At 39.6% G+C, this 13,480-nt stretch overlaps 1 protein-coding gene across 1 annotated transcript; it reads right to left on the bottom strand.

The window, feature by feature from the left end:
* Nucleotides 1-902: 902 nt before the first annotated feature.
* kcnj20 (potassium inwardly rectifying channel subfamily J member 20) lies at nucleotides 903-12,681 on the bottom strand. The gene is given in 5 exon segments (XM_076889915.1): nucleotides 903-2,414; nucleotides 2,547-3,994; nucleotides 7,044-7,385; nucleotides 10,146-11,392; nucleotides 12,192-12,681. Coding segments are annotated over 3 exon segments (1,620 nt in total). The 5' UTR covers nucleotides 11,359-11,392; nucleotides 12,192-12,681; the 3' UTR covers nucleotides 903-2,414; nucleotides 2,547-3,929.
* Between the last annotated feature and the right edge of the window lie 799 nt (nucleotides 12,682-13,480).

Here is a 13,480-nt window from a genome sequence, read left to right as displayed (position 1 = left end):
ACCCTATCATGCTGCTACTTTAATCACGAAACTGATCAATGATCAGCTGATCGGCATTTCTGCCGCAAGTCCCGTCTCTCTTGTTTGTTTATCTCCCACTTTGCGCCAGAAAGAGGAAACTAGCGGAGGTCGCATTAAACAGCAGAAGCGCTGTTGTTAGAATTTATTTAATATTACTTTCTAGGATCAGCTGATGTTTGCTGGAGCCACAGCTGTAAAGCTGCTGGTCATGATATCGGTTTGGTTTTCTGGTGAGAGGGAAACATGAAGATGAAACCAGGAGATGTCCTTACTGAATCATCAGAGCTGAACAGGTGATGGAGAAACAGGTTTACCCTTTAGGTGACATGAATGAGTTGAAGGAAAGTTATGAACTGTTTCTGAGAGACAAATAACACCAAATTTCTAGCTTTTAACAAATAATTATCCGAATCTTACAAAGTTTTCATCTGATGTCAAATGTATAGAAATCCATTATTGTACATAGTAATTTTTTTCAGGGTCCCAACATAATTCCTTCAGGAGAAAATACTGTACACGATGCCAGTATTTTCCCACATTTTCTAGATACTGTACCAGTACTTTGTGTAAAATGCCATCAAAAAGTCAATTAAGTTTTATTCTTTCTCACCTGTTTTTCTGTCTCCTTTCACTTTTTAAAGGTTCCCATGTTAGAAAAAATATTTTGTCCTGCCATGCTGTTTATTGATGTGGTAAATAGTTTATGAAAATGTCACTAAATCTGTCATTTATTATTTTTAATATTCAGTAATGATCATGTCTCACCTCTAGTCTTCTCTGTCTTAATTTCAGGTTTCCACCATATGTTGTAGATAGTTCAGGAGGTTAACTCAACCAAGCAGTCTTTGGGTTTCAGCTAAGTACTGTTTAGAATACCAGAATAGGGAGGATGGTGTAGGTTTAAGTTTATTAGTTTGATACACATATACCAACAAGACAGTGTACATCACTGTGACAACAGCGTTTGTTTTCATTCAAAGGCTTTATGGTTTTTCCTGTCCGGTTGTTCAGTGATGACGCGACGAATCCTACTTCCGGGCCTAAAGTAGTCTGCGTTTACAGTTTTTTACAGTCGCTAACAAGCGCCTACCCATACTTCAGATACTTTTTCTAAACTCTTAACACAGACCCACACCTACAAAACACAATTGGCCAAATGGATAATATCCTTCCCAAAAATACACTTTGTTAAATATATACTAACTCCTCATTTCAAAATTAGAACACATCTTTCTCTGCACACACTAACTGTACAAAAACACTATAAATCTGACTCAAAATGAAATTAGTCTGTCAAAGAATAACACTTGTTTTCACTTCACAAGGTACATGCAGTCAATCAAAGTACACCAGGTTTCAAAATACTGGCTATTATTGACATTACAAAAACTGCATAGACGTTTATGTTTCAGTTTCACAGGTATTTGCATGCGAAACATGCAATCCACCATATTGACACCAGAAATGTCTTGGTTGGTAACTGTATGTCCACATGTACAGTAATGTTCACATTCAAAAGCATTCCAGTAAAAAGCAAACAAGTTTATGTTTCTTTACTGTTTACTACAGGAGGTACAGTAGAAACACGGTATGATAGGACAGAGAAAGTTTTACAGTATTGCTTACAGTGAACAAAATATCCATGAAACACACAAGAGCATTCTGAACAAAAAAACAACAGCAAAAAGCCAAGATAAAAAGGGGGGGAGGGGGGCTAAAAAAAGGCAAAAAATTTGCATCTAATCTCTGCGATCTTCAGGGTTAGGCCACATGTTTTCATCAACATCACATCTGATGTCAGCCAAGTCGATGCACCTGGGATAAAACCGCCTGGTATGTCGGATCCACCCTTGGCAATCGTCAACTGTGATGTCCCTGGAGCCAGCATCCATGGCTTCAAGGAGGGACATCTGGTCATGTGGCTGATGGTCATAAACCTTCCACCGCCATGCAGAAAAGAACTCCTCTATGGGGTTGAGGAAAGGTGAATAGGGTGGAAGGAAGAGACTCACCAGTCTTGGGTGGACTTCAAACCATGTTGTTATTGCTTGCGAGTGATGGAAAGCCACATTGTCCCAGGTAATTACAAAGGTCCTCATGTTTTCACCCTCCTGACCCTGCTCTGGAACCAGGCGCTGGTGGAGATCATTGAGAAAGGCAAGCAAGCGCTCTGTATTATAGGGTCCAACCTGACATCTGTGAAGGAGTAATCCTGCATTTGCAATTGCTGCACACATGGTAATGTTTGCCCCTCTCTGTCCTGGCACATCAACTGTGGCCCTTTTTCCAATTACATTCCGTCCACGTCGACGCCTTTTGGCCAGATTGAATCCTGCCTCATCGATGTATATGAATTCATGAGGGGCCTGGTTGGCCTCCAATTCCATAACTCTCTGAAACAAAGTTTATGTAAGTCATGTTAGTACTGTATACCATACTGTACTGTAACCTAGTATTGTGTAGGTTACCTACTTGCAAAGTGCAAAGCTTATAGAACTGGACATTGGATTGAATATACACTGTACCTGGACATATTGTTGTCGTAGCTCCTTGACCCTCTCACTGTTCCTCTCAAAGGGAACAGTGTAGAGCTGCTTCATCCGCACTCTATGTTTGGACAATGTCCGCGAAATGGTTGTGAGGCTGATTCTATCGATATTGTCAAATATCTCATGGTCCGCCACAATTCTGGTTTGTATTTCACGCAGTTTTATTGCATTATTTGCAGTAACCATTTCCACAATGGCAAGCTCCTGATCATTACTGAGGAGCTTTCCTCTTCCCCCAGAGGGTGGAAGACGTTGCATTCTTTAGAAAGACAGACAATTCAACATATGCATTACTGTATGACCATATTGACATGTCAAGTGAGAATAGAAACAATCCATGTAAAATGCAATACTTACCTGTTGGTTTGTTGAAAGATGTGTATAATGGAGGCAACCGTTGACCGCCTCAAATTGGGCTGCACTCTTTCACCAGCCTCTCTTAGTGAAAGACCATGGTTGATTACATGGTCAATGATAGTGGCACGAATTTCATCACTGACTACTGTTCTTGCAGCCCTTGGAATGCCACCACCACGCATTCTTACACCTCTACCTTGCCCTCTCCTTGGGCCTGCTCTTCTCCCTGGGCCCCTTGCTCTTACTCCTCCTCGACCAGACATTACAGTGTTTGTCTTTTTTTTGTTTCCAAAAACATCACTCCTCAAGGTCTTGCCTTATGAACCCCACTGAGTCTAAGCCAGAATGGAAGAAGGTGTGGTTGGCCCAATTTACCCAACATAAATCAGCTGTGTCTCAATTATTCAGTTGTTTGTTTGTTTACAGCTGAGATATATTTTTGATATTGATATTGTTTTTGTACTGATATCATTGCAGGGGCAGAGGTTTTTATACTGTATCTAAGGTTTGGAATATTGTTTTTGCTATTGTGGGATGTTGTGTGTTAACATTCGTAGATACTACAAGAACAGTCCATAGTTTTGTTGGGAGGTATAACTTGTCTGTTAAGAAAATGTAAGCATTGTGGAAATGTGTTCACTGACTGCATATTGGGTGAACACGACATGAAATGTGTGAATGGTATGGCCACAACAGACCGATCCTGTGCTAATTGTGTTTAGAGTTTTGCAAATGTGACAACTGTTTGGACAAACGCTTGTTAGCGACTGTAAAAAACTGTAATATGGCTTTTGTGTTGTTAACATTTTCAATGTTATGTATTTTCTTCTATTTGATCTCAAAAAGCTCCTAAAACAGTCAGTGATCACTGTTGACCTCCCTCGGCTTTTATTACCGCTAATCATTTATTTAAGCTCAGTTTTTAAAACCTTAGGATGTAACTACAGCCCAGCCCATGCAGCAGTATATGAATGACTAACCTCGTATTGTGGATGGATTATCTCAGTTGTTCTCCTGGCTGAAGTTTGGTCCTTTTACAGCATCCAGCCATGCGATTACATTTGTTCCTGACCACAGAGAACACTCACGTTAACTTTTATTGAGTGGAAAAAAGTTAGCTTGTTTATATTATGCTAACATAGCTGTGTCGCTAGCGGTCACGTAGCACATCATTATGTACCAGCTAGCCCAACTTCAGTAACCCTACAAACGTCACTGCTGTTTAGTTTTCTGTCTTCATTTATGCTGGAAGTGATAACAGAGCTGTACGTTTTAATTTGTTTCCAAAACCCTGCAGTCAGGACATATTATATTGTATTTAGATAGAAGCTAGCAAGCTAACTCCCTGCTAACTTCTAACTCCGTTAAATGTCATAAATTCCGTTTTCATGGATGCCTGGATGTTAAACTCAGTTGTTACACCTGGTAGAGCAGAACGCTGATCATTTTATTAAAGATGAAAGACTTTAGACAGTTTTTCAACTCTCAGTAATGCCATAGTGATCGTTTGATATATGGACCTGTAGCAGAGTTTAGGTCCAGACACGGCTAGTGACGTCAGACTGAACAACCGGATAATACCTGGTGGGCCGGTCTCTAGTCAAAATGCCCGGGCTGATTTTTTTGTCCACGTCCAGCCCTGCCTGTGAGCAAAAACAAACCAAAAAAACCCCCCACCCTTTCGTATTGGTGGAAAAATGTACCATGTCGACCAATCAGAAATGATATGGCAACATGCCATTTAGTTGTTTAGGAAGAGGGAAGTTTTAGGAGTGACAGCGGTGTTTTGAGATGTGAGAGATTTGCGACATTTAGCGCAAATCTTGTGTAGTTAGTGTGTAGTGTAGTCAATAGTTTTGTTGTGTGCGTCAGAACAATGAGGTGACTAAATGTTACAGGTGTTACAGGAGTGATACATCTCCTGTTGTCAGGCCTGCAGGTATCAGGCTGTTGTTCTCCTTTATCTCATAGTGGACAGAAATTATTTTTTGGAGTGGCACAAATAATTTGTGTGGCATCAAATTGACTATGTGCACGTTAGCATATGCTACTTCCGGTGCGGAAACTCCTGTGGGGAGCTTTGTTTCCGGTGTCCTATTTGCGCCCTGTTTACGGTCCAAAACAAGTTAAGCAAATGAATGCATCAAGCGGCGATTTACATTTCTATAGATGTCTTGGGCATTTACCCAATATATCTGTAAATGATGTTCATCGACTTGTCAATATTTTTTCCCCGCGCCTCAGGGCAAAAGAGAAAATGGATTCAAATGTTATATTTCTCAGCTGTCCCTCGTTTATCGCGGGTGTTATGTTCTAGAAATAACCAGCGATAGGTGAAATCAAGTAGCCAATTTTATCTTTTGACGGTGCAAAACGTTTCGTGGACATCGTGGACATACAGTACTGCACTTCAGAGTCACACTGCTAGCGATCGATGCAGCGATTCTGTACTGTACAGGAGAGACGTCACGGAGGAGATCGTCTGCAGCGATCAGGACGCAGGACACAATGTGACGTAAGAAATAAAAAAAAACATGCAAACTTGCACTAAAAAATCTGCGAAACAGCGAGGTGAAAGGTGAACCGCGTTATAGCGAGGGACCACTGTAATTTTTAAGGTAAGTCACAACGTACGCTTCGTACATACTAATGTATAGAAACCGTTACCAGCAGTCATTAATTTTTTGTGTGGCTTTTTTTCACGGTTTGTTAACATGCTGTGTGGGTGTGTACTTGACTAGCTGATATCGACATAACAGGAAACATCTGGTTTGACTATTCTTCACCTGTAGTTTGAATGCTGAACATTTGCCTGTTTAAATCATAAGACCAGTCACTATACAGAGATGTGCTTCTGAATGTGGACGAGGTGTCTTCTGCATGCAGTAATGCAGTTCTGCTTGTGTTGAGTGATGTAAACAACTGATCGATCTAAACTCTTTAAACGTCAAAATTGATCATTAGATTTTTTATGACACAACAGTAGTGAGTGTTCCCACCGTTTTCGGTGGATCTTTCCGTTTTCGAGTTTTGGACATGATTTTGGAGTATATCTTCGCAGTAGCGATTGACCGCAAAGTAAAGCTACCGGAAATGTATAACCCCACATCCGGTCTCAAACCAGGAAGTTAGCATTTTCTCGTGCACAGGGTCAATTTGATGCAGAACATCTGATTGTTCTGTAAATAGTTTGAAATGTTTATTTAAAAAACGCCTTGGCTGCATTTTTAGGTACACAGCTGCAAAAAACTTTGTTTGAATTACTCAGTTACTTTTTTGATGAAGTAACTATATAATTAATTGCCCAGCATTGCTCATTATATACTGTATTTTGCAGACAGAGAGTTACAGGACTCTCTCCCAGACCACAGACTCATAATACAAGTCAGAGCTTTATTAAAAATTAAAAAAAATTGGAGTTCAAGTTATTTTTACTTCCAATAACAAGGTCATGAACAAGATTTTTTTTTTAAAATTTTCATAAGCAGTTAATTAAAAGTAGTCTAACATAAATGTAAATGCTGTAATTTTAATAAACCATGTAACTTGCACAGTGCACACGTCTAATTTTGCTCACAGTGGTCCAAGGGACCGCTGAGGGAGTTTGTGTGTTCTCTCAGACACATGAAAAATTAGAGGGAACATTGGTCTGCTCTTGCCCTTTCCTCCGAAACCACAGGGAGTGATTAACACAACATTGCAATGCTGAAATACAGTGCTGCTATTTATTTAGTTGCATGAGATTAAACGCAGGTTTGTTTTGGACATGCCATAGACGAGGAAAAAAGACATTTTGGTAACAACTAAAATCAAGAATCTGCTGGTACTTCAACTTTACTAAGAATAGTAAATCTGCAAGCATTTATGCTGTAAAATTCTATGTGTATTGCTATAGTTTAAAGCTGGACCTGTGTGCCAACAATACTTTGGGATAAAGTTTAGCAAATAGTCAATTCAAAATATTTATTATGTATATTTACACCTGCCCTTCTTCTACAGTGAAATGCTGGTATCATCTTTTAAAAAAAAGAAAAAAAGCTTCATACTGAGAAAGTGTTTATGACCAATTCAGCTTTAAAAAAGTTAAAATGTCTTATGGCGTGCTTTTTTCGGTACCCTCTTCACTTTCATTGCCTTCTGATGCTCTCTCCTCCTGAATGTTAGCAATAGTGAATCCTCCATGGGATGGTTGCTTGTCTTTGTCTTCTTCGGTCATTCCCTCTGCCCAGCTTTCCCAGTTTTGGCTGGTTCTGTGGTTTTGGACTTTGCAGTCAGCCAGAGCCATTAGCTGGTGTGCCTGGCTGGCACTGCAGTTAGGTAGTGGTACCTTGTAGGTGGTGTGGAACCGACGCAGGTCCACTCTGAATGAGCCCTTCTCCAGCGTCATGCATGGTTCAAAGCGAGCGCCCCACTCAATCTCTGTTTCAATATAGGATGTTTTGGCTTGGCACATCATCCCTGTGTTTAAAATAATGACATGGAAGTGCCTGTTAGTTTTGAAGTGAAGTGAAATCACCGTCTTAAACTGAAGTACGCATCATTTGCCACAAGATGTCTCTGGTGTGTTTGAATCCATTCGAACTTACCAAAATAAGAAAGTAGGAACTTGTCATTAAAAGTATCAACTGGCCAAATTTAGATGAGTGATACTGATTTTTTTTTTTTTTTTTTTTGCAATAATTTTTTTTTAATTCTTGAGCTTTATTTTGACATTGACATTAACAATTTCCAACAGCAAAAGTATTGGGGGGAAAAGGAAGGTTTTGATTTTACTAGAAATATCTATGTACAAATTATTTAGTTTGTTTGTTGTTCCTAAAGAGTTTCACCATAAGAAATTATATTTTCTTTTAAACTGAGATTGGAAACACTTTAGCCGGAAGAACAGTTTCTATTTGAACTTGATGCTATCTTGTAAAGATAGCATCACTGAAAGGTTTGAATACCTACTGTACAGTCATGTGAAAAAGAAAGCACACTTTCTTTCAAGTCTAAGGTTTGACACATTATAATTAGAAAAATGGTCTATTCCTTCCAGAATAAAGGAAAATATGATGATTTATTGCAGTGTGTCATTATTTATGTGACAAAAAATGAGCCAAAATGCAGAAGTAGTGGGTGAAAAATATAGTACCAGCTGTCTGACAGCTAAAGCTTTACCCATATTAGGTAATGCAAGAAGATCAGGGTGTTAAGCCCAGCAGCCAAATCTGAAACAGAATAGAAAAAAAAAAAACCCACAGTATTGCAGTGGCCCTTCACTATGCAACTTATTTTGTCTGGACCTTAACATGTTTGAAATGTTGTGCTTGAGCTCTGCAAGAGCTGTGTTTAAACACGTACCTGCAGTCCTAGCTTCAATTTTTCACACACTGCTTCTAGATTTTGCTTCAGTTTTTGTTAAATAAACAATGACACAGCATGATACCATGTGATATGTGTCTGTTGTTATTCGTCTTAATTGATTGATTTTTATTATGGACTAGTATATAAAAAGAGCGGGCACTTTATTTTTCACAGTTGCTGAAGAATGTATGAAACAAACCACAAGGTCATAATTTGCTGCAAGAAAACTATCTAGAATCTTTAGGAACCACGTCAAAAAAAAGCAGTATCAGAAGTTTGGGTTTTTGGTGTGTTATTTTTCACTTTTTTCCACAACGGAAAGTCTAAAATTAAGAAGAAAAAAAAGGGTTTCAAAAAAACCAATAGAAATAAAACTTTTTTTGTTTTTTGTTTTTTAAAAAGCCTAAAAAACATCTGTGGTGACAATACCAGATATTGTCACCACTCTAATAGTTTCAGAATGATGCAGTTGAGCTTGAGCACTACATGGGAAAGGAAACTCAGATGTAGATATGTGATTTTTTTTTTCTATAAAAAACCTTCTGCAAGGTTTGTTTTCCTGCTTTCCATACCAAAAAGATGCCAAATAAGCTGTTAAATATTTACATTCTGACTGCATTGTGGAAAGACAGTTTTCCCATCATTTACCCAGGAAACTGAATGACTTGTTGGCCTTCTCATAAATATAAATATTCCAAGATTTAGAACTTGGCAGACAGACTTGCTCTTGATAAACAATCATAGTTTTAGGGAATTGCACAGTTTACTCATCAGATGCTTCATCAAAGTCTGTTATCTTTTGTGACACTCAACCTCGGTGTGCTTTTACAGCTCAGAAGGCTGGAAATTAAATAAGGGAAAGCTTGTTGTTGCTGTTTCAGTGGAAATTGCTTTTTAAAAACCTTTTAACCTATAAATAAACCTTCTTAATACTTACTAACTCTTAACCATTTATACACAGCAAACCATGACCCAAATGAAGAGTTCTTTAAACATTATAACATTTATCTATTTGACCTGATTATCCACATTCAATAACAACTGTGCAGCCAGCACCAAGGACATTTTTGTGGAGAAACAGTAAACAAAGAATAAGAAACATCTGCAAGTGTTTAACTTCCAGAGGAGGAGGAAACGAACACTATCGCAAATAACCCTCACATGGGCCCCTGAAGTTTCTGCAGCAACATTCTAGGCTGTGTCTGCAAAATCGTAGGGGTATCCAAGGTTTCTGTGTGTCAAAGAGTGCACACAGTATGTGAATACACAGCAAAAGAGCAGGGTAAAACTGAACTGTAATGACTGCATGAGAACCATGGGGTTGGGTGTAGTCAACAGCTGTAAATAATGAGCATAAACCTTAGTTATAGCCAAGTTCAAGTATTACAGAATTTTACCAAGCCCTCTTCCAGAAAAAGTGGTGGGTGAGATTTTTTCAGGTGTGGTTTTTTTGGCAACCATTAAATGTCTGGTCCACAAAAAAAAATCCTTCTTCTGTAGCCCTACAGTGAAGGGAAAAAATCAATGACTGAGAGAATATTGCATCCCAGTTTCCTAATTCTTGAAAACTATTATTAATGAGGCTACTAACTGGCAGTGCAGGGGTAAATGGTTAGCACTGCAGCCTCAGATTGAGAGGGTTGCTCTGGATGGAGTTTTAATAATTTCTCTGTACTTGCACAGCTTTTATGTGGAAATCCCATGCTTCCTCTCACTGAACATGCTTTCTCTCACCTCCTATGACATTCTTGCAAAAAAAAACCCATCTTATTCTCAAAAACAAAGTCAAAGTAAAGTTTTTTGCAGTTGTTTTATATTAAAATGAGACTTTTGGAGGTACGAGTAGTTTCTTTTTGAATGTCAATTACTCACCTGTGGCCTCAACAATTCCTTCTAAAATAACGATGATCTCAAACTGCTGTCTTCTGAGTTGCTCTGGACCCAGCTCCCACAGCGGACTGTCGCAGTCAATATTGTGCCGAATGACTTGAGGCTCCACCAGGAAAAGTCGGTCTCAGCCAGTTTCATAACCAAGGTTAATCTCTGTCTGCTCGAGAGGCAAGAACTCTCCCTCTGCTGTTTTCCGGGACTTGATTAACTTTGCACGAACCTTTGCGTCCACCATGTGACTTTCTCTGAGGTCTCCCAGGCGGAACATCAAGCAGAGCTGGTCATCCCGGTTAGCAATGACACAAGTGCGACTAAAAAGAAGTGTCTCCGCTTGCTTCTTGGGTCGGGATATTTTAACAAACATGCAGCCTACCATGAGAGCATCTATCATGGACCCAACAATGCATTGCGTCATGACCAGCACCACACCCTCGTGGCAGCTGGGAGACACTGTGCTGGGAGACACCATTGATACATAACCAATGGTGCGCTGTGTCTCCACTGAGAAAAGAAGAGCAGAGATAAAATCATCTACACCCAAATAGCAGGGTGCGTGGTCTATGAGGTTTTCTTCAGGGGTGGTGAGTGGCTTCTCCTTTTCTAGGTCACCTCTAAAGAAAGCATTCAAGAAGTAGAGCACAGCAAAGAAAAACCAGGTGACAATGTAGCACATCATGAAGACAAATAAGAACCATCTGTACTGGAGGTCCACAAAAGAAGTAAAGATATCAGACAGGAAACGGCCCCTTTCTGAAATATGACAAAGGTTGACTCGGCACTTTCCATCTTTGGCGACATAGCGAAGTTGTTCTCTTGTTTCTGGAGTGATGGTAGGGGTTTGGTTACTTTCACTCTCTAGAAGTTTACTCCTGGCCTTTGCAAGCTTCTCCATCTCTCTAGCAGGGCTGGATATGTTGCTTTTTGCCGGTGAGAGCGACGTGCTGTGGAGCGGACTGTGGGTAATGACATGAAGGGGACTAATGCAGCCGATTTCAGGCACGCTGAGGGCATGGCGAGGGTAGCGTGAAAGACTCTTGGTCTCCCCGAGTGAGCAACGACGCAAGAGGTCTTGTTCTCTATCTATAAGACAATGAGTATAAGAGGGAAGCAAAGAAATGTTGCTTTGGTGAGGAAAGTCTGTTGTGCTTTTGTGGCGTTGCCTTGCTGTTTTAAGGTCAGAAAAAGTCCCTAGCATGATATCTGAGAGGAAGCATCATGTCTGTATCTGGCTGGAAGGGGAAAGAAAAGTGCATTTTTAGTGTGCTTGCAAATTCATGAAGGTCATTTCAGTTCACTGGGATAGACTCCAGCTTCACTGAGGCTAAATTAGGTCATGGCTGAATGGTGGGAAAAACACAGGAGGAAAAGCAGCTACATGGTAAATCTTGGGGGAGCAAACATTTTTTTGAACTTGTTGACTTAGCTTTTAGTGACTTTTGTTGACTAAAAGCTTACATGACATTTTTTATTTCACCATTCATTAACCGCACAGAGAAGGCATTGTTTAAATATGTTAACGTTTTCTTTAAGCAAACAGTATTATTAAAGTTCTTCATGACTGGGCCAAGTGTCCTTTTTTTTGGAAATCAAAATATGAATCACCCTATTAAATCAGTACTTCGTAATACAGCCCACAAGTACAGGGATAATGTAAATATGGTCTCCTGAGAACTGAGAAAAAACTTTCAGTTTAACTAACTTTTGTGATTCCCTGCCTCACTGGGGCTAAAAGAGACCACCAAAACACATGAGACATCATTGGAAAGGCCACATCAGGACTTAGTCAAAATAAGAATACGGTTGATTGGTCAAAGACTATTTTGTTCTGGGAGTAAGTGCTCGGAAAAATGTCACATTCATAATATTATCACACAAGGGCAGACTGGAAAAGACTGTGTGTGACCAACTTGTAAGATTTTTTTTATCACAAAACTTTCAGGTTTGACTTTACAAAGACATTTGGGGGGGAAAAAGTTTGGAAAACAAAACTCACTGTCTTAAATTTATTGAATAACTCTTGCACCTAACCTCGTCCCCCGAAGGTGTGGAATGGACAACCATGACAGATTTCCGTTGACAGGGCATAGATGTTCGCCGTCCCCTCGTCTCATTCTGGGTGGTTGTGGGAGGTCCCATGGCTACCGTACTAATTTATGTTAACTTGGAGCCAGGACAGCATGTCCTCTTCAGATTATAGTCTTTTCTTCCAGTAGATCACATCAAAGAAATCCAAAAGCAAAAAACACTTGCAGCAGATAATTGTGATCGAGTGCAAAGTCTTCCCATTGATTGTAAATACTAGAACAAAAGACCAGATTTTCAACAGGGTTTGAACTTTTAAACATGCAATAATAGAGTTAACACTATTATTCTTGCTAGCACCATCGTGACTGGCAATAAAATTCCGAGGTATTTCTGGATGACTCACAGAGTAAATTAATCCAGTGCTTACTTCCAGAATGAGCTATTCTCTGAGTCACTCTGTGGCGGCCAGATTCAAAGCATTTCCCTTTAAAGCAATGTTTCTAAAGAAAAAAAAGGAACACTGACGAGCAAAACACACTCAAACAGAAAGCATTAGCTAGATAAGCTGGACTAAGCCTAATCATGCTGTCTCAGCCTTCTGCAGAGTAGGGTAGAGTGGACTCAGCTACTGTCTAGTTCAAATAATCCTAAAAAGGCTAAAAATCTAAAAATGACTAACGCGACAGAAAGTTTGGAAATGTGCCGGAGGTCACATAGGCCTATAGGCCTATGTGACCTCCTTTATATATAACTTAATATATATATATTATATATATTAAGTTACCAGGGCGGCGGGGGATTCTGTGGCTGGCTGGAGCAGCATCTAATAACCAACTCAAAAAATAAAACAAAATAAAAACAAACCAACAAACACGAAAACACGAGACCTTATGAGACAGACTTATAATTTGCACCGATGTTTTTTCGAAATTCTATACGCGAAAAGTGAGCGCGAGAGCCCTCGGTGCCCCTGCGCGCTGCTGAAGTCAAAGTAAACTTTATTGTCATCTCCGCTACATACAGTCCAGTATATAGAGAGACGAGACGACGAGGCTCCAGTTACAGCAGTGCAAGTAAACAAACAACAAATATAAGAAGAGTAAGAAAATAAATACACACTTTAGGACTCGGGGTAAAGGGATCAATAACAATTTAAAATTTATAATTTACAGTTTGATGATCTCACACACAACCTGTCGACAGGGGAGGGAGGCCGGCTGCTTCCAGATAGAGCACATTTCATTCATAATGATGTAAATCCAAGCCCATTATGTATTCATGATCTGAATCCT

The sequence above is a fragment of the Maylandia zebra genome, linkage group LG11 (assembly GCF_041146795.1).
Source record: "Maylandia zebra isolate NMK-2024a linkage group LG11, Mzebra_GT3a, whole genome shotgun sequence".
Lineage (NCBI taxonomy): Eukaryota > Metazoa > Chordata > Actinopteri > Cichliformes > Cichlidae > Maylandia > Maylandia zebra.
The sequence above is the reverse complement of the archived record's forward strand: the minus strand, read 5'-3'. Positions and strand labels throughout refer to the sequence as shown.